Consider the following 20,981-nt stretch of genomic DNA (forward strand, 5'->3'; position numbering starts at 1 on the left):
CGCATAATTCTTGTGTAACCTGGCAGTGACAAAGAGCTGCTGCCTTCGTGGCATACAGAACCCCGCCTCAAAAACAATCATTCCAGATTCATTACACGCCAACCTGCAACTGTTTCCTTCCTTAATTCGAACTTCCGAAGACCTCCGCTCGCGATTTCCCGATTCCTAGTAAGCGTAACCGGCAAATCTCAAATCCTTTTCCCGAATAAAAAGCACTCTCAACATGGAAGCTGTTGCGAGGAGCGTCGCTCAAGCGACGCAAGTTGCCTCGACGCAACTGGCCGGGGCGAGGGCAATCGCTGAGCCCCTTGTAGCTACCACTGGCGGTGCTGTTCTCAAGGCTGCCGAGGAGCTCGGAAAAGGCGTAAGCTATCTACCTACTTTTCTAGTCTCCCTTTGAGCGTGGGTGGACAGGGGAGCAAACATCCACTTCCTCTGGCGCCGGGATACGCAGAGATGTAGATCGCAAGCTAACAGTTTCCCACGATCGGACAGGCCGTGGAACACATAAAAGATCATCCCATCCAAGCCGTCGCCATGGCTGGGGGTGTGGTCCTTATGGCCAGTCCCGCAGGCATTGCGCTACCCGTCCTTAACGTTGTTGGATTTGGTTCTGGGGGCGTTGCCGCCGGTAAGTTCCCACCCCCTTTCCAATCATTACCCTCCCTTATAATACCTTCGCTCTCACAAACGTTACTCCGCCCAACACATCCACCTCTACTCAACCTCGGCAGCTAATACGAAAATCAATCTCACAGGTTCCATTGCTGCTAGTATCCAAAGTGGGATCGGCAGCGTTGTAGGAGGAAGCGCTTTCGCTGTTTGCCAGAGCGCGGCCGCTGGAGGGGCGGGCGCGGCCGCTGTGAATGGAGTCGTGGCGGGTGCGGGAGCTGCAGTGTCGGCTGCCGCTGTGGGTGGAAGGTTCTTGGTGTCGAAGCTCTCGCGAGGAGGCTTGTAAGTCTTGGTCAAGGTCTGGGATACTTTAATTAGAGGTGTCAAGTCTTAGGCTGCTGGAGCCTGGACGGAGTTCTGAGTTATTGATGAATTGGTAGTTAATTAATTAATCGATTATTTGGCTGGGTCGTTCCGAGACTCTCACTACGTACGTGTACGTGTAAGAGCATGGAAAATTTAATTAATGGCCGAGCTAGGTAGAATAGTTCCGTGGGTGGAATGTTGCGGAAGCTTTTTTGACTCCCATTTATTGACCGGGGCGCACTACCTATTGTTGACAGCCAAAGTCTTCGTGGTCCCCAAGACTTGCGGCAGGCGCGATCCACTGAACCAAGCTCGTCATCCTCAAGACTTTGGAGTCCAGCACAAAATGAATGCTGAAACAGTTGGGGGATAAGTGGGGTTTTAATCACACTTGTATTTACAATGGGAAACCGTATCCACAGCTATTACCCTAACTCCCTCTCTCGTACTTTGCTGCTAGCCCAGCAGTGCTTGCACAGGCACGATTGCTACCTACTAATCACAGTCCAGGAACCTCCACAGCCGACGCACGTCGCTTCAGAAAGTCCTTAACAACAGCGTTAAACCGATCCGGATTCTCCCAGAACGCAAAATGGCTCCCTTTCTCTTCGGAGGAGAACGTGTAGTGCTCAGCGCTCGGTATCTGCGATGCAATCCACTCGACACCTCGTGGGGGTGCGATGCTGAGATCTCCCGCGAGGACCAAGGTGGGCACGTCGATGCGTGGGAACACGTCCCGCCAGTCCCGGAAGCTGTGGTCGATGAGGAGAGCAGCCGCGTTGGCGTCGCTTATCTTCCGGTTTTGCGACAGGATCCAGTCGAACTCGGCGTCGGGGATGGTGTCGGTGAACATGCTTCGCAGCAGGCCCACCAGCTGGCCCGCCATGTCATTGGCCAGGTCGTACACCTGGTTCGGTAAGAAGAGGGCTGACACCTCGGCTGCCTGCTCGTCGGTCCAGTTGGGGTTCCGCGCCAAAGTTGCGGGTTGGTCGACGAAGACGAGGCCGTTGACGGGGGAGGACCGGTGGTCATGGTGGTATTGGTCCCACCACGCCCATGCGACGGAGCAGCCCATGGAGTGTCCGACGAGGGTCACGTTGGTGAGCTTGAGCTGCCGCAGGAGATCGTTGAGGTCGGCGGCGAGGCGACTGACGCGATAGCCGAAGGTGGGCTTTTCAGATTCCCCGTGCCCACGCATGTCGTATGTGGTAACCCGGAAGCTAGCGTTCGAGAAGTAGTCCACTTGTTTCTGCCATTGCGCAGCTGTCTGGCGCCAGCCATGGATGAAGACAAGGTTCTGGCCGTCGAGGGGCCCACTTTGATTATACTGGAGACGGACACCGTCTTGTGTCAGGACAACACCAGTGCCCTGTTCCGAGGCGATTGCGGATACACCTAACGGGTGGGGAGCCGGAAGTATGGAGGGCCCCATGATGTTGTAAGTTGTTACGAGGGTTGATAAATATTCGTTTGAATCGGGCTCCGTCGAATTGGAAAATCGGACAGTTGCGAAATAATTAACGATTAATGTATTTGTATCGCGCTGGGCAAAAGTGATGGGGAACTCCGCCAAGACTCGGGGCGGCGGAATACGTGAGAAAGTGTTATAAATCACCAGTTAATGAGAGACAGGTAATTACCCCTGCATTTAACCCCGAGTTGTTAGGGCTTCTTAACTCCTAAATAGATGCCTAGACGGGCTGACTTGAACAGAAGGGACTAATTTATTACCTACCTCCCTACCTACCGACCTAAGGTATGTAACTTGACCACATGCGTTCTTGATGACTACGCTCGTCTCACTTAAGTCAGGGCTCCGCGACTCATGTCTCCATGGATGGAAAGTCTCACACCGACGAACCGGCCGGGTCGCCAACATATCCCTACTAGTTCCAATTTTGGCTTATTCTGCACGCAGTGCGCTATGGCTCTTACTCATAAATTGTGTGTTGTTCTTAAAGGCTCAGCTTTTTCGCCATTCGAAGGTTACATTGGGCGTTAAACGTTAGGTTTTACGGGGACAATTTTGATGCCGGAAAACCGGGCATTCTGGGAGAGACACCTATATAAACAACGCTAATTCAGGGGTCGTCGAAACGTAATTATTTATAATCCCCAAGATGACCGTCACAATGTTTGTTGATGCCACCGACCGAGTAAACATACCACAGCTACGGCTTCATTACCTGAATTATTATGATAAACCTCAAGAAGCATGTGATTAATATCGCTGCACGGCTGCAAATATCTTGTAAGATGCTAACTGGGCAAATCATTAACAACATAAATCAAACCCAATGACCGCACGGGATAGAGCCATAGAATATTTAAAAAAAGGAACCACAAGAAAACCAATACCGAAGAAATTGGTGATCTTCATAGTCGCTGGGCATCTCTGTTTTAGCTAATTGCCTGAAAGCCACCCAACCCCAATGTAAAAGTGGCACCACTAATGCGGATGCACTGGTGCTTCGTAGCGGGCCCATTGTCGCCAAGTTGCTGGAAAGGGGTGTCAAGGAAATTGTACCCCACTGTGACCATGGATTTCACTTAAAAATGTTGGAAGATATCCGCCGTGTTCACAGGCAAGGATGGAACATCGGCCGATTTCACGTTCAAGGGGGATTATGCTAGTTCTGAGACTCTGGTACCAGTTGGTCTGGAGCAGGACGACTAGGCGAGGTTTTAAATGTATTTGTGGCTCGCAAAATAAAACCGAAAAGGTTTCTTGATCCCCGTGAGCGGGACCAATTAATAACCAACTGGAGATGTGTGACCAAGAAAGCAGGCAGGAATTATAGCCGAACAACCAAGATGCGCCCAGCAGCGTTTAAAAATCCAATCTACACAAAATATGTACCCAACATTTACAACTAGCCGAGTCTAGCTGCCACGCTCATGACTTCTCCTGACAGAGACAGCCCTCGTTTCGGCGCGTCGTATACCATCAGACTCCCGGGATGCACGCCCCATGTCGCGATCCACGGCATCCTCGGCGTAAGCTTGATATCTGGTTTCACGGCGATGCTCCTCGTAGTCCCTGACGATAATATCCGGTCCCTCATGCTGTTGTGAAAACGTGGCATCGGCAGGCCGTAACGACCCCTCTGGCCCCTCTCCTGTCCATGATTCCCTTGTCCTCCCCCCTGCCTCTCTTTCCGCTCTCAGAAAGGCCTCCTTTTCTCTTAGAATCGCCCGTTCTCGCTTCCTCAAATGAGCTTCCCTCTCCTTGACGACTACTTCTTTACCTTCCCTGAGAAGAATATCCCTTTCCTTTTGGGCGGCCTTTCTCTCGGACCGCAAGAGGGCTTCCTTTTCCCGGATGCTCGTTTCCCATTTTGCTAGATCAAGAGTCCTTCTTCGGGCCTGGAAAAATGTTTCCTGGTCTACGTCTACGTCACCGATTGTTGCACCTCTCTGTTCTCGCAAGATCGCCATATCTCGTTCTCTCCATAGCGCCGCCTCCTCTTGCGCCTGAAACGCCTCGCGCTCTGCTCGCGCGTTGGCCTGGCGTTCATGCCAAGTGAATAACGGCGCGTCCGGCTTGTATTTATTTCGTGTCGCTGTCAAGGAGAAGGGCCAGGTGAAGTGTCGTTGTATCCAGTTCCCTTCTCGTCGGTGCGCTTTGTGTTCGGTAGGTAATCCTATCCGCGAGGGAAGAAGTGTGTTAATTAAGGGGCGGAAAGGGGGCGGAAAATCGCTGCAAGCAGCATAGGATCAGAAGGGAATGGCGTCAACATACCCACGAATGCTCGTTCGCGCCTAACGGGGAAAGTAGAAGATCGATGAGAAGTGAAATCATGGGGGGCCGGGGCGTGAGGCCTGCTGTGACGACGATGTATACCATCTGGGACGGGAATCTCGGTTTCTACGCGCCGTGGTGGCTGCGCCAGATATTGACGACCCCCCACTCCAGGATTGCGCAAAAATACAGTTTCCCCCCCCCCCCAGCTTGAGTTGTAGTTCGCCATCAAAAGCAACGGGGTTAGGAAATTCGATTTGGGAACGATGGGCTTAGTGTTGAGTCTTGACGGTAACAATCGTGGAAGAAAAAAGACGTTGAAGAACAACACATCTCCTCAAAGCCCTCGCAGACAGCACGCAAAAGAGCGGGGAAGCTCGCAGAAAGTTTGACCAATAAAGTTTGCATGTCACCCTCCTCAGTTGTGTTCCCGAACACGTACCTGGTGACGGGTAAGATGGGAAATCGAGATTCAGTTGGCCTGTCAGACTAGAACAGGTGCGCAAGGCGCCCTCGGTTACCTCGCGAGTCAGAAAGCTGAGTTTTCGTCTCGTGCGTTCTGTCTGCATGTTGTGTAGGAGCGGAACGGCCGGGACCATATCGACGCCATCCAGCCGAACCCAGCCGTTTCTGCAAGCCCATCTGACAGGCTTTCCCAATCACCAATGGTATCGTCGGGTGGCCTACCCTTCATGCATCAATACCACCTCATATCCGCCCGGTACTGTACGTTCATCGCTAGTCTGTGGAATAATACAACGCCATGCTTCCATTCCCTTCGGCGTCCACAAGGCTGCGTTGATAGCCCATCATCCCCCGCTCTACACTGTGAGACGTTAGTTTTGCTGCCGGGGAACGTCACACGCGGCACGCCCTCCACGCCCTTTCTTCCAATTCACACAATGCCTCCCACGTCACATATTTCTCATGGTTATTTGCGGCCCCCTGATTCCAAATGGCCGACACAATAACCCTCAGCGACGCCATGGGCGCGTCACTCCCCGCCAACATCCGCTTCATCTTCGTTCTCCTCCTCCTCCTACACCAAATCCACTCTCTCATCGTCGAGTGTTTCTACATCTACGCCCAGCCGCGACCGCTTTTCAAACCGCCAATAGACTGGGACTTTGGAGATCCCATGCTGCCGCCCCCGACCTGGACTTGGACCTACCGCACTCGCTGGATCGTACTTAACGCGCTGGCCATGTTCTTCGTAGGGATTATCTTCTCCGCCTTTGCCTTCCGGAACGCGGCCGACTTCCAACGCTACCTCAACAGCCAGTGCAATGCCCAGGCTGACGGCGATATCGCGGGGGTAGGCGTCCGCGTGGCGTTTTGGATCCAGATCGGCATGCTAGTATTCATCGTGGGGATCAAGTCAGTGGCGATTTCACCGTCCAATGCCGCCGTCAAGGAGTTGGCTGGCGGCCTGGTTATCACGCATCTCTCGCTGGGGATCTCACTACTGGTGCTCAGCTACCAGGGCAAACTATCGGGTCTGAACGCGGCGCTGGGCGCCATGGTGCTGGACGCGCAGAACGTCGCCCTCTCCGTGTCGTTTAGCTCGCGCGAGGTGTTAGCCGCCCGGTCGGAGGTCGTGACGATTGCCATTACGCAGTTTACGGGCCTCGTCTGGATTGGCGTGCTCATGAGCGGCTACACCGTTGGCCGGTACCAGACGGACGACTGCCCGTGTTTTAGCTTCTTCTGGTGGAGTTGGCACGATACATGTCTCGGGGTGCCGATGATGGAGACTTCAATCTTCTGGGTGTATTACGACTTTCGATGGCTGAATTCGATTCACAACTGGCTGTTTGGGCTCCGGTACATGTGGGACTTTCACTTGTGGGAGAAGTATGCGTCGGATGACTTGGACGTGGTGGAGCCGTTTTGGACACATGTGCCAGAGATGGTTGGCTTCTCCCTCTTCCGGCATGCGGTGTTTGGGTTGGGTTCGTTAGCAGCCGCTGAGCTCACCCTTCGGGCTCATAATGCGGGGCGAGGGCCAGAAGAATTCACCGTTGGTCAAGTAACCGGAATTGTCGTTGCCAGTTTAACGTTCTTGCGAGCGGCCTGGCTGTTCCTGGTGACGTTCTCGAAAGATTAAGGACTATGCTAATGTCTAAATATGGTATTAATTATTAACGAGCGGTAAATGGGAAGTAGTAATCGTAAACGTCATAAGGCTAGATCCGAGGTCTCGAATAGTTAGGTCATCACCGTTAGCCGACCTCCGAAATAAAGGGATGCATGCGTCGTCAGGGAATAAGGGGCCAACCTAATCAGATATTGCTGATCCCATAATGCCATTACGAAGCCCAAACCGAATCCTCGGCTTCGGCTCACTATAATAACTACCCGGAGAAGATGGTGAAGCCGCGACACTAAGAACGATGTTTAGGTAAGGATAAGGACACAACGCGAATTCAACACTGTTTCTCCTACCAGAGAGCGGCAACTCTGTGACTCTTTTGTGAATATCGAGGTCCTTTGTGCGTTTTGATACTCACGGGGCACTGTTTAGGCTTGGGTTATTTCTATTTCAGTCCCGACGGTCCGTTCTGGAGTAAGACACGAAGAGCTCGAAGGACCAACTTTGACTAGAGTGCCTGGAGTGATATCAGGAAAGATGACGAACACCCAATGTATTGTGACAGCAACGTGGATGGCTACAATTGCATTTTTACATGCTGCCCTAGTTAGTAGACAATGACCTGGAGTCAGTGGCAAGGAACTTGCCATTTCCGTGCCCTCCGTATCCCCGTGGTCAGCATGACATTTGTACATAATTCTCTGACCGGACACAGGTATCAAAAAAGAAAAAGAAAAGAAAACATCAAAAAGCTCACCGCCCACTTCCTCCGTGGAGGTCGTGAACAGCTACGAAAACCCAAACGGGTTTTCTTGGATGCCCCCTCCGTGAGTTGAACCCACGAAGGGGAGAAAGCGGGCACACTGGTGCGGCCCGCGCCCCCTCAAATGCGCCACCCACGGTCCGGGCAGGCATTTGCCGGGTGGGAGGGCTGTGGAGAAGGAGCGACAAAGCAAGTGATTATAAAGGGCTGTACGGGGGTTGGGCAGGGGAGTAACTAGGTAATTACTATTTCAATTACTGTTAATATTAACGGGATGAAAACTGCTTAAGGAGAATGACTTACACTGAACAAGTCACACAGCAACACGATATCTCGAGTGCACGCTGCTACTACAAATTTCTACAGATATCTAATGTTGCTAGCTCGCCGGTATCAGCCGTACCAGTGATGCGCTAGCCTCCTCCGAACGAGTGAATTTGGAAGTCAAAGGCCATCGTGTAGTACTTGGGCCCAGAAAAGAGCCGGTAGAAGTCGGAGGAGGTAATGGATGCGGAAGGTCAAGGAGGAGAGCAACATAACGTGTTTTCCGATCTTCGACCGTTCGATGAGAACGGATACGAAACCTCTCCGGGACACACCTTCAGACAAGCTATTGAATTGCGCCACAAATGTTGGACTATGAGTTTTTGACGTCAAATGGTCGATTCTTTTGGTCACCAATGATCAATCTTGCCGAACTAGCACACCTTAACGAAGGGTGGATGCCTTTGCCCGCACAAAATGCTAATGTTGTGTCCATAGCGGAGTAAACCGCCGAATGCAGCGTCGGTCAGGGAAAAGAGAAGTGTGTCGTCGTAGCGAGCGTGCTGGGGCGTGGGGTTGGCGTCAAATGTACATGCTCTCGAGATCGAGAGATGTAGACCCAAGCATTGCAGGCCGAGGTGATGGAATAAGGCCCGGGCCTCCGGAGCAGGGCCGGGAGAATGCCCCGTGCACGAGCGGTTCCGGGTGGGGCAATCGCTACGGAGGTATATTGCACTCATCGCCCCAATTTCTCAAAGCATGATTTCCTCCTTGACGAATGCATGAAACGCAAGCATTGCAAATGTCACGACAACACGTATTACCAACAAAATGCTCACTCTTGAGCACAACACTCTAGTGTAGGTCGATTAACTAATACCATCTCTTGGGAAATAAAGCTTTGATTGGGTGAGCCTTGTAGAATTAACTAGGGCGTTGTCCTTGGTGGTTTCCCGGAATTTGGCTGACGGCCGTCATGTACCCCCCGGCATCCGTAATGGCACCGATCGCTGCGTCAACTTTTTCTAGAAAACCCCCCGACGAAGCCGTCCCGTTGTCCGGGGTAATCAGCCTCTCACACTGTCACGTCACAGAAGGTGTCAAACAACCGAGGTTAGATATCGCGGCCACTCGTCGAGGGATCGTTCGAGAGGGGGAAACTCGCCTGGCGATGCCATTAGGTTGCGCTCAAACTCCATTTGGCCCATCTCTGCACCGACCAAACTGCAACATATCGGTTAACTTAACTACTGTGGGCGACAGCGGCGGAGAGGCCGGAGGTCAAAAAATGTCTATCGTTACCTGAAGAAGCGCTGCGCGTCTGAGCTGTGGACGACCCGTTCGCCGGTTTCGCTTGTGCGCGCCAGGGAGAGCAGGGATACCTCGGGGTAATCGTCCCGCTCGAACACCGCTTGGGAGGAGCCTGACACCACCAACTTGCAGAGAGCGCTCGGTCTCGGAAATGGTCAAGTGGAAACGTCCTCATTGATCTTCTGTTTGCAGCGCTAAAGATAGGTTCTCAGCTGGTTGGTCGAAGCGTGGGGGAGCTGGCGCTGCGACGTCTCCTGCATCACCCGACCTACCTGGTAGGTGGTAGCTGAGCTGCTGTGCGTGGTGCCTCACCACGATCGTCCACGCCCCAGAGAATTCACCACGTGGAGTGCGCCGACACACTCGGTGTCAACTCTTCGAGGACGAGCCGGATCTCGGGCCCTTCTTCATCACGGGCAAATGGGGTATTATCTCATGGCGTATTTGCCGCTCAGGGTCGCCGTAAATTTGGCTGATGATCCACCAGAAGCAGACAGACTCGACGAACAACGCGGCGCCCCTAACACGCAATAAAATCCGGCCTCGAGTCGCCCGAAAAATCCGAAAAACCCGAAGCTTAGGCGCTACGATAAGCGCATGCATCTCCTGACAAGGAACGCTTTATGGTCGACTGTGTACTATGTAGTATAGTGCATATAGTGTAGTAGTGAACCTCGTCGGTTGGTTTGCTTCCCTGTACCCACAAACAGGCTCGTGGGGGGGTAAGGTATCCGGGGTTGTTCGCCACTGCAAGCCACCTACGTTGAACTCCAAGTTCTAAGCCATTATGAGCCCACTACTGACAAGCGCTGTGCGCAGGAAGCTACCCCCCTCCATACTAGGAGTGTACAACCTTGGGCGGCGACACGGGAAATTGTAGGGGAGCGCAAGGGCTTCAGTCCTGCAACCAGTGGACGACCTTGAGGACCAAGGGCGGGGGACACACAGGACGATCTACAATAACTTACACAATCTCACACGTATTTCGGCCCTGTTTCTTGTAGTGTACGATGGTGATTTAGTCGAAGGGTTTAACGACTTGCATTCCCACATATTGCACGTCGAGCTTTAAAAAGATTCGCGAATCGCTCGAAACAAGGCGAACAAGAGCTGAAGTTTATTTCAGCCAGTGGTAAAACGCGCCGAAGATCATGACATGGTTCGACGTCGTGCAGTGTCCACTATATTTAACTCAGGTTACAGGAACGGCAATAGATTTGCAGTAGGGCTAGCCACTTCCGGGGGCGTCACCGACTTTCCCCGATCCCCATCTCTGCCTGACCTTCCTATTCCAGGAATAGGCCCGACAGCGCGTCTCGACGTCGTCAACTTTGGCTCGCGGCGCGAGGTTCTAGCGGCGAGGTCCGCGGAGCAAAGAAAGAAGATGACCCGTTGTAGCCTCGTCGTGCTGTTGTGATGGACCATTTAAGAGTTGAGAATCCCCGACATTTTGGGACTGGAGGAGCTGGAGTCCATCAACGCTCATTCGTTGACAACACCGTTCCCCAACCATGTTGATGAAATCAGCTCTCACCGCCTGCGTCGCCTTCGCGGCCGCGGCGAATGCCGCCGTCCAAGGCTTCGATGTTTCCCACTGGCAGCCGACTGTGAACTTCGCTGGCGCGTACAGCTCGGGTGCCCGCTTCGTCTTCATCAAGGTGAGAAAACCATGCCTTTTCGTTGTGCACAAAGCCGCAGAACCCTGACCCGTCTCCCCGCTAGGCCACCGAAGGCACCTCGTACATCGACCCTTCGTTCTCGTCCCACTACACGGGGGCCACCAACGCTGGTCTCATCCGCGGCGGCTACCACTTCGCTCACCCGGGCCAGACCACCGGCGCGGCGCAGGCCGACTACTTCATCGCCCACGGCGGTGGCTGGACCAGCGATGGCCGCACCCTGCCCGGCATGCTCGACCTCGAGTCCGGCTCGTCCGGCCAATGCTGGGGTCTGTCGGCCGCCTCCATGGTTTCGTGGATCAAGGCTTTCAGCGACCGTTACCACTCTCGCCTAGGTGTCTACCCGCTGATTTACACCAACCCCTCGTGGTGGTCCGCCTGCACCGGCAACTCCAACGCCTTCGTCAGCACCAACCCCCTCGTACTCGCCCGCTATGCTAGCAGCCCCGGTACTATCCCCGGCGGCTGGCCGTACCAGACCATCTGGCAGAACTCGGATTCGTACGCCTACGGTGGTGACTCGGAGATCTTCAACGGCGACTTGGCCGGCCTCCAGAGGCTCGCCAAGGGCTAAGAAAGTGGCGGTTGATGGTCTGGGGCTGGCCTGGCCGTGGACCGAGTCAGGAAACCGTATCAAGATATCAATCAGCCGGACCAACAAACCCTAGCCTTCTCTCTATCCTGGTTTTGTAGATTAGAACTTGGAACCCTAAATAAGGGGGACTGCATGCTTGCACAGCCGTGCCGAGAAATGGAGGAATATTACGTCAAATATCAAGCCTCCTATTCATTCCCCGTAGCCGTGCATTGAATCGTGAGACTCGGTTGCCGGCCGGCCTATTGCGAGACGCTTTGTTTCTAACTACCTGACCAGATCCGGGTCAATGGAGTGCCCGGTGTAACAATGTTGTCCAATTAAGCCTTATTAATTCCATGATTTCATCACCCAGCCAGCAGCGTCGATTATTAGGTACCTAGGTAATTACCAACACAAGATATCCGTTTGAGAACCAAGAGGCACTCGTTATGACGTGGATCATCCCCAATCGAATCTTCATAAATTTTATTCAGAATCACAAGGCTCACAGTGAGGCAGTGTTTGCAGTGACACCGCCCCCAACAAACGCTTCACAACAGGCCAACACGCTGCAGGCCTCACTGCAGCACGGAAGCACCTTCCTCGGCGTTCTTCCCTCAAATTCTCATGCTCCTTGCAACCCCCCCAGGTCCTAACCTCAGATTCAAGAACTACGACTACAAATCACGGCCCAACGAGTCCTGCAACTACTTAGGTCCCTTACCCCCAATTCCGCAACCCCAGCAAACATGGTCACATCCGCAAAATACCTCGTCCAAATTGCCCAAGCGGCTGCAACAGCGGTTGTGCTTCCCACAACCCACGCCATCCTTTTTGCTCATGCAAACGGAGAGAAGTTGATTCAAGCAGTGAGCGAGGCCTTTAGCTTTTTGTTCTCTACGCATGAATTAAAAACGCATCCGCCCTTCTCAAATGCCACACTAACGGAACCCAGGCTATTGACTTCGGCCACCACGCGGCTTATGGTGCTTTCAAATACGTCACGGTGCACCCAGAGCACATGTCTGCCATTTCAACGGTGGATAGCGGCGGGGTTCTGGATCTTCCGGGCGTCAACAGCATTACAGTTCTGGGCAAGGTCGACTTCACCCCCATTTTGCAGATGGCAGAGCAGCTTGTGAAGCTAACACAGCAGCTTGGGCATGAGGTAAGCTACATCCGTATTTTCCTCATCGTGGCCTTGAAAGGTGTGGGAGACGATGCTTTCAATGAATAGGTGGGAGCTTGGCTCGACTCTGATTATTATAGCCTAGTAATTTACGTTGAACTCACAACTGACCACCTTGCGATGACGAGCAGATCATTGAATTCATCAAAGAACATCCAGTTCAGACCGTTATAATCGTCGCTGGCGTTATTTTGATCATCAATCCAGGCGGTGTCGCTATGCCACTCCTCAAAATCGCCGGGTTTGGCGAAGGGGGCGTCATTGGTCGTGAGTTCCTCTCTTCTCCTGATCTTTAGTCCTTTCGGCCTCTCTCGGTTACAGCCAAAAACGCACACACTCGGCGGGTCTTCGTGAACAGAATCTGACAGACAGTTGATTTAGAATCAATAGCTTCCTGGATCCACAGCATGATCGGAAACGTGAGCGCCGGGAGCTTATTCGCTCTTTTGCAGAGCGCTGGAGCTGGCGGTGCGGGCGTGAATGGAGCCGTGACGGGCATTGGCATAACCCTCACGGGTCTCGGTGCGGGTGGGGATCGGCTGGCCTCGAAGCTGTAATTCGTAAGAAACTTCGGCACAGGGACTGACCCGGCTTGGTGATGGTCAGGCAGTTGGGCTGTAATGTTTTCAATTTTAGTGCCCAGCGACGAGTATGCGCAAATAGGACCCTGAATTTCAGCCCTGATTCATGGTCAATTTTGGGGGGAGTTTTCGGAACCTTTTGACGGTTTCTTGTCGTGAAAGGGGGGCTCGGACACTTCTCGGAGAGTACCTCTTGAACAACCCAACACCAAACATGACTTACACATAGCGTTTAATGACAACTCGGAGACTTCGCAACATATGTATTGTGTAAGACCGTCCATGGGAATGCGCATTTAATACGGCTTTAGCTCAATATTAACAACTGTTTCTTGCCTTCATCCTCTGCTCTCAAACACACAACCCAAGTAATACCCTTTATTGCATCCTCGCCCATCATGACGAACGCAACCCGTACAGCCAAAGAGCTCCACAATTTCTTCAACAATTTCCGCACCCTTGGCGGCAGTGCCCTCGAGCAGGTTTTCTTAGACAATGCTCGACGTGTCAGCACCCCCCTAGCCTTACCCATGCTGGCGCAGATGGGCTTGACAGAACAGACGAACACCCCGTTCACGCTCCTGGAGAATGCGTGTGGTGTGGGCGTTGTGGCTCCCATCTTGCAGCAGATCGTCAAGCCCAAGGTGTTAAGCGAGAGCAAAATTGTTTGTGGCGATTTCTCAGAGCAAGTGGTTGAGCTAGCGAAGCAGAGGTCGGAGAGAGATAAGTGGGTGAATACGGAGGTGAAACAGGTTGATGCCCAGGTAAGCGTTCTCACCCGCCGCAAGTTTATCTCACTGTGACGGGGGACTGATGGTGATGGGTAGAAAACTGGTTTCGACGACGCTACATTTACACATGTCGCTACCAATATCGGGTTTCATGTGGTACCTGACTCTGAAAGCGCCTTGAACGGTATGTTTCACTGATGAATCCACCCGGGAGTGCAAGAAGTTGACCACCAAACAGACGCGATTCGCATTCTCAAGCCTGGTGGCGTCCTCGGGTTTACGACTTGGCACCGGGAGGTCGGCTGGGCAACTGAGCTCCGCGAAGCCTTCCAGACTTTTCCTTTTGAGGCGCCGTGGGAGATGGCGTTACAAACCACTCCGTGGGGCAACTGGAGTGATGTGAACTGGATCCGGAAAACGCTCGAGGGAAAAGGTCTGCAGGATGTGAACGTGGAGGTGTTTGCCTTCCTAAGCCGTATGGATAGTACGGAGTATTTCTTGAACACCAGTGGCCCAATGTTGGAATTCCTGATGAAGAGCTGCTGGTCCGAAGAGCTGCGGAACGAACACCCCAAGGAGGAGGTTCTTGGGCTCCTGAAGGAGCTCTTGGACAAGAAATACGGGGGCGAGGGGTGGAATGTCAGCTGGATTGCTGCCGTCGCGAGTGGTCGGGTGCCATCCTGAAGGGTTGCCCTAATGGATCTCTTGGGCAGAGGTGCCGAGCAGAGCCTGCGGCAGTGTGTGGTCCAATGTCGGGTCGCAATAATCAAACCAGGTTCTGGGTTTGCGCAGCGAACACGGAGAAAGGTAAAGCAACGCCAAGGTGTTGTTCTCCAGCCCTAAAAAACCATCTGTCAGCAACACATGTTTCAGTTTAGGATACCTACATAGGAAGCCAATCCATTTCTGCGTTTAGAATGAGAATTGTCCTCTCGCTTCCTTTCGGTTAATATTTTGTCATCATAACGCGATTTCTGCGGGAAATTTTCGCAAACCAGCTTCTTGTCTAACCAGGGATCAATTTAGTGGCCCATGCAGTTGCATCTCTCCTGTTGTCTTTCCCGTCAAAATGCGAAAAAGAGTTGCACTTTTAAAGCGGCTCGCGCGGCAAGCTGCAACCCCGCATCAGGCGCACCCACAGCCTTTTCCCGCAGCTCCCCATTGATTCGTGCAGACCACGTGACGGCATTCGCATCTTGAGCCCGGTCGGGCAGGCGCGCTGGGGAGGTGCTTGAACGCGGGTCGGGGCTTTCTTCTAAGATTTTTATTTTCGCATTTTTGTTTGCTACCCGAGCCACGACTGTTTCGCGAAACTTGAATTGAGGGTATCGCGAAAAACACCCTCCGCACCGGGCCTGCGGGCCCCAAAGACGCCGGTTCTAGCGCCAGACACAGTGCGCACACCCGCCAACAGAAGCCGCCTGAAAGAACGGGTTTACGGGGGGGCAAACGACCCCGCGAGGCACCGAAGCATGCCCCAAAACAACCCGGCCGGCCCAGCGATGGCGGACCTAGGATTCCCGCACAACCAGCTCGCGGCAATTCTGACCGCCCTCGGGTCCATCGATCGTCGACTAAACCGCATCGAGACTGCGTTGAAAATCCCGGGCTTCAATAGTTCGCATTCTCCTGCTCTCGCGGGTGTTCCGTCGACGTCTTCCCCCACAAACCCCGCGGCGGCTGCGGCCGCCGCTGCTGCTGCCGCTGCGCAGGCAGGCCCCGCGGGGCACATCGCACCTGCCCCGCAACGCCCCCCACTACCAGCCGTACCACCCCCACCAACACTTCCAGGCCTTCATCAACCACCACCGCCGCCACCATCATCCGGGAGTCTTCTCACAAACGACAATACAACAAACCTCAATCCCAATGTCCATGCTCTCACCACCACCCTGGCCGCTCTCGAGCCTCCTCCGCAAGGATACACCGTCTCGTCGCGCGCCTCGATGCAGGATGAGTTGGACCAGTGGACGTTACCGCGCGGGTATAGCATGCGGATCGCGGGTGCGAAGGTGACGGGCAAGCGGAAGGTGCGATGGGTTTGTTTTCGTGGCGGCGAGGCAAGACACCACCGGGCTCCGGTGGACGAAGCTGTACTGAGGCAGGCGAAGGCCGAGGGACGTCGTAAGCCGACGACAGACCGCGCCAGCAAGAAGTGCGGGTGTTTATTCAAGTTCGAGCTCATCGAGACGGTGAAGGACAGTGATGTGTGGGTGTTGCACTACCCAAACGAGATGCACAAGGTGCACAACCACGGCCCGTCGGATACCACCACCGACCCGCGAGCGCGCAAGTTGCCGGGGTACATGGCTACGGAGGTGGACCGTTGGTTACAGGAAGGGTGGTTGGTTAGTAAAATCCAGGAGGAGCTGAAGACGAGAGGGTTTACAAACGTTCTCAATACGGATTTGTATAACCGGAAGAGGGTGCTGAAAAAGGGCAACGGGCGGCTGGAGGAGGCGGCTTAAGGTACTCCTTGACCCCGAAACTGTAGTGCAGGGTGAGCCGGATCAAACAGAACGGAAGCAGATAGAGACCAGGAATATGAAGCCATTTGAGATTCGAGCACTCCCACGACGACAACCACACCGAACGGATGTACACCTGACATTGAGCAGGTTGCAAGTTTCTCATCCGAACCCTCCGCCCGTTCTTCAACATTGATTTGGTGCCAACACGAGCTTCCATGATTTTTCTTAGAGATATACTTTGTGGGCAGTATTTTTCAAACCTGAATCTAATTAGTAATTAACCCTCGCGCTATAAGGAGCGACTCTGGGAACCCGTCGCTTTCATCTGGTCTCTGGACTCCGCACGGTAGATGCCCCAGGAGGCGGAAGTACCGCTCCTTCCCCGACCACCCTCCATATACCAAATCTCCGTCCCCTACTTCCAACCGCCTCCTCCCAATTAAGAACAAACACCGGTTTGGCTTAACGGCATTGGGAGGAGGCGCTCCGCCACTGCCGTCGTAACTCGAAATGGCTCTGGGTTCGATCCCCAGGTCAGCGAAGTAAAATCTTCTTTCAAAGATTTTCGTAACTGCCAACGTCTATCACTCCGGATGGGGATAGGCCTTGGCGGTGAGCTTTTTGTTCTACTTTTATCGGGATTTCTTTCCCATTTCTCTTCAGCCTGTTGCAGTCGTCATTCTCCTCTAGTTTTCTTCTTCCAACTAATGGATTTGCGGTTGCCCGCTCACCACATTAACCTTCTGTTTTTCTCTTTTTTTTTTTTCATTCCCGCCGTTAGCGTTCGTACTCTGCATGTCCTGGCAGATCGGAACAATCGACTTCCATGTTGTGGCCGGATGATGTTCCATATGCATAATCACCACAGCTGAATGAATATGGGTGGACTCTAATCTGAATCAGAAATGCAGTCCTGGTCACATCCCGTCACTTTCTCTGCGGGGATCAACGTTTCAGGCGGGCCGGGCCGTCCCCGAGTCGCGATGGTCCGGGAAGACCGAACTCGCATGCTTTTTGCCCGTTCGCAGTTTGGAAGATCCACCCCGGCCAGTCACTGCAGCTGGATTTTGAACCCTCCAAGGTCACTGGTGCTGAGGCTGGTTACTTCTTTCCGCCCAAGACGGGATTGGGCTCTATTCGTGGAGAGCCCGGCTTTCGCTTCCCCTCCAGGCTCCGCTGTGCGTTGGTACCCAACGCACATGTAGGTTCGAGACCGGAGGAAAGGCAGCGGTTGGGTTCCGACTTCCACTCGCGGCAGGCTTTGAGGAACTTTCGAACATTCTTTTCCGCTTACCGGCTATATCCTAGGGATTGGTCAATAACAGACCGGCGGCGGAAGAGAGGGGTTACCTTACGGAAGCCAAGAGACCCAGGCATTGCCATCATGCACTCAGTTCCCAGAAGGCCAGGTCATACACCAACACACTCCCACTACCTCACATACTTCAACGAAGTTGATCTTATCCATACTACTTTGGTTTCTTCCGAGTTGACAGCATATGCCGAAGATGCAATGTTTCGTGAGAAGAGATTGTTGTTAACTTATGTACCGGGCCTACATTTGCTTGCTTCCTCGCGACGTTCGGCCATGCGGGACGAAGTCGTATTCTCGTCAGCAAACTGCCCACTAAGTACCTCAAAGGCAAAGGCAAACAGTATCCTTTCTACCGGGAGGTGGACTATATAATTACACTGTGCAGTCCACGAACTGGACATCCCGATTAGGGTCAAGCCATGGCCCAATGATGAACAGGTCGAGTGGTTCCAATTGTGGGGTGTAATTATCGTAAATACCTAGGTAACAGGCGACACGGCTGGCGTGATTTAAGCCCAGTTCTGTGCTGGTGGTGTTGAACTTCTTTCTTCGGCTTGGTGTGTTGAATGCGTCATCCGGACCGGAATACTTATTGGGAGCTTATATAGTTTGTGTATGCGACGGACGCTGGAGGTTTCTGCTCGGAGGGGATCATGAGAAGCCTGGTGATGTATGATCCCGTACTTCACAGTGGGGGGTGCTGCACACTTTCACTTGCAGTTACTGTACATCGCCTTGAGACAGTGAGTTTGGAAGACCTAAGAACTAGTGCCTATATAACGTTGGCAGAGGAATAACATATCCTACAAAAATGCGTATTAAGGCCACCATAAGCCCCGTATTTAGATCCCGAGGATGGTGTACGCGAGGAGGCTCCTTATGATTCTCCCCCTGACGTTCACCGCATATGTCCCAATGCCAGTTATTCGTTTCCATAACCATCATCTGCACAGTTTGATGCAAGTGTTAGGCTCCTAGATATCGTGAGAATGATTCGACTGATGTTCGTTTTCGCGTTTCGAACCCCCTGCACTCAGTCGTAGATTCGACTCAGCCGCCGACTTCACCGCCCACACCACCCCTTACTTCCACTACACAGTTGGTACATGATGATATGTACTGTAGTGTCTGCGTACCCCCGCAAAATGAAGGTGCCGAAGGCCGTTTTGGAAAACTAAGCGCGAAAGGTTAGTGTTAGAGACGGCACGATCAGGTGAAAATGGAGTGTCTGCAGGGGCTGGATTAATACCCCGCTTCCTTTTTATAGTCGGGGGAGAGTGTATAGGTACTTTTCTATCGATTCACACTCCCATCTTATATTGAGAGCCGCAACGACGCAAGCCGATTCCAAATTTACCTACCCAATACGTACGCTTTTAGACTGACAAAGTGGCTTCGACAGCCGTTAACCGGCATGTCCGGAAAAACTACCCCCCAACAGTACGCTGTAGCCTAAAATGACGACCCTTACTCTTGTGGTTCCCAAGGTGTTTCCCGCATCAGGTCCTCTTCGAATCATCGTGTCTGTGCCAGGACCTTTGTTGCATCACTTCAACCCGGATCTCAGCGAGAATATCAAGCAGGAAGACCTTAATCGCCGAGGTGGTCATCCCGTGTCTCGTCAGATTGCACGAATGGCCGCCAATACCTGTCAACGATCTGACGCCCTTCTTCTCGAAGTCAAAGAAGGTTACATGGGGAATTCTGTCAACGATTCGTGGGATCTTGTCGTTACAGTCGATTGCTCTGTCCCAGGCACGGAAAGCGACCCTTTTATAGCGTACTTTCAGGCGAACAAGGAGTTGGATGATGAAGGAAACGTTGAATTTATTCCCATTGTACCGCGGACAGCAAGGACAAGGGTGAAGTATCAGGTATTTTCTCACCGAGGAGACTTTCGGACGGACATGGACGCAGAGCCTACGATCTAGTTCTGGGTGTTAATTGGTTGGGAAAGGAAGGAAACATCATATAATTCACTTTGGGTGTGTAATTACCAACTTCGGTTGCATGCAAAAAGTGTGCTTCACCGTCGACTCTATCGCCACATTTACTTTGCATTCCGTTGTACCCCAACAGTCTTTGGGTTGGGGGCACCTTGATTGTGATCACGACGATATTTTGTTTCGCTTCCGACTAATCACGGCCCAAAAACAACAAACAGGCTTGTCCACCTGAGGCAAACGGAGAAATGATAAAGAAGACCCTGATGCGTCCAATGGGATGTAATCGACGGCAGGAAGGAAGGAACGAAGGGCCTGAGCTTGGGGAAAGCCTTTCGGAGCATAAATGTCCCTCCAGGCGCACAAATAACGGTCTTCATTTCCTTTTCCGCTTCCACGCCGACTGTTGATTTCCCACGATCAACCCCCTTCTTCGACCAGCGACCACTGTGGAGGTTCGGCAACGATGGCACCCATCGATTACTCAAAATGGGACAACATAGACACGGATTCCGAGCCTGACGTGTTGTCTCCCCAGCCGCCGGCGCCCAAAGCCAACCAGGCATCGAAAACAACCACTCAAGTGACTCAAGATTTGCAGTCGTCCACATCCACTCCGATGGCGTCACAACAAACGCAGAACTCTTCGGACCCTGCCCAAGTCCAGGCTGTCATTGTCCGATGCGATATGGACAAAGTCAGAACTCCGCCTTGGTCCGCGACCACAATCCCCGCCAACCATCGCGGTTCTCGCTGCCCGTCACTCCTCTCTCAGAGGTCATTGGGATCCCGCTAGTCATCCGCCGCGACGGCACGCAGTCAGCCTACCGCCCCGACCTCGACAACCAAATTATCACCTATCTCAACATCGACCTCGCCTATGGGTTGGCGCCGGCTGAATGGCAGTCCCATATCGGTACCGTCACGGTCGCGCGCAAGGACAAGAAGCCGTTCCTGCCGCACCATCTCGAGGGCGTGTGGATGTACGCCAGCTACATACTGGACCTTTTTGGTGAGAGAGGAATTGCACCGACATTGCTGTACAACCGACAGGCCTTTGAGAAGTGGTGGGGTAATTATTGCCGGGAACAAAAAGAGTTTCGACCGGGGCACGGAGGCGAGCTGGATCCGGACGATTGGCGGGTGGTAAAGTCACCATACGAGATGTGAGATCTCTTTTAGGGTCGGACAAAGTTAAGAAATGATAAATCATAAGTTGCTGAGAACACACATCCATGCCATTTCCGCGTGTGGCGATCGCCAGTCCAAAATACACGTTTCACCCTAGCGGCCACTCTGGGCCTTGGTCTCTTGATATACCCCGTTATCATCCATTTTCTAGCTC

At 53.0% G+C, this 20,981-nt stretch overlaps 6 protein-coding genes across 6 annotated transcripts; 5 read left to right on the top strand and 1 right to left on the bottom strand.

Moving 5' to 3' along the window:
- Window positions 1–223: 223 nt before the first annotated feature.
- C8A04DRAFT_26089 (uncharacterized protein) lies at window positions 224–958 on the top strand (the record flags this gene model as incomplete). The annotated part of the gene is made up of 3 exons (XM_062779794.1): window positions 224–364; window positions 496–631; window positions 759–958. 3 exons carry the CDS (start codon window positions 224–226, stop codon window positions 956–958), a joined length of 477 nt encoding a protein of 158 aa, XP_062639303.1.
- A 519-nt stretch (window positions 959–1,477) lies between these two features.
- C8A04DRAFT_26090 (AB hydrolase superfamily protein YdjP) lies at window positions 1,478–2,410 on the bottom strand (the record flags this gene model as incomplete). Its single annotated transcript, XM_062779795.1, has 1 exon — window positions 1,478–2,410. One exon carries the CDS (start codon window positions 2,408–2,410, stop codon window positions 1,478–1,480), a length of 933 nt encoding a protein of 310 aa, XP_062639304.1.
- Window positions 2,411–5,924: 3,514 nt separating this feature from the next.
- Window positions 5,925–6,827, top strand: C8A04DRAFT_10115 (uncharacterized protein; the record flags this gene model as incomplete). The annotated part of the gene is made up of 1 exon (XM_062776469.1): window positions 5,925–6,827. The coding sequence occupies one exon, from the start codon at window positions 5,925–5,927 to the stop codon at window positions 6,825–6,827; it is 903 nt and encodes a 300-aa protein (XP_062639305.1).
- Window positions 6,828–10,667: 3,840 nt separating this feature from the next.
- Window positions 10,668–11,403, top strand: C8A04DRAFT_10148 (glycoside hydrolase family 25 protein; the record flags this gene model as incomplete). Its single annotated transcript, XM_062776482.1, has 2 exons — window positions 10,668–10,808; window positions 10,873–11,403. 2 exons carry the CDS (start codon window positions 10,668–10,670, stop codon window positions 11,401–11,403), a joined length of 672 nt encoding a protein of 223 aa, XP_062639306.1.
- Window positions 11,404–12,155: 752 nt separating this feature from the next.
- On the top strand, window positions 12,156–13,152 carry C8A04DRAFT_26093 (uncharacterized protein; the record flags this gene model as incomplete). Its single annotated transcript, XM_062779796.1, has 4 exons — window positions 12,156–12,275; window positions 12,362–12,574; window positions 12,727–12,862; window positions 12,977–13,152. 4 exons carry the CDS (start codon window positions 12,156–12,158, stop codon window positions 13,150–13,152), a joined length of 645 nt encoding a protein of 214 aa, XP_062639307.1.
- Window positions 13,153–13,574: 422 nt separating this feature from the next.
- On the top strand, window positions 13,575–16,375 carry C8A04DRAFT_35242 (uncharacterized protein; the record flags this gene model as incomplete). Its single annotated transcript, XM_062783096.1, has 4 exons — window positions 13,575–13,940; window positions 14,004–14,091; window positions 14,146–14,546; window positions 15,440–16,375. The coding sequence occupies 4 exons, from the start codon at window positions 13,575–13,577 to the stop codon at window positions 16,373–16,375; spliced, it is 1,791 nt and encodes a 596-aa protein (XP_062639308.1).
- Between the last annotated feature and the right edge of the window lie 4,606 nt (window positions 16,376–20,981).

The sequence above is a fragment of the Dichotomopilus funicola genome (assembly GCF_033296635.1).
Source record: "Dichotomopilus funicola strain CBS 141.50 unplaced genomic scaffold C8A04scaffold_11, whole genome shotgun sequence".
In the NCBI taxonomy this organism is placed as follows: Eukaryota; Fungi; Ascomycota; class Sordariomycetes; order Sordariales; family Chaetomiaceae; genus Dichotomopilus; species Dichotomopilus funicola.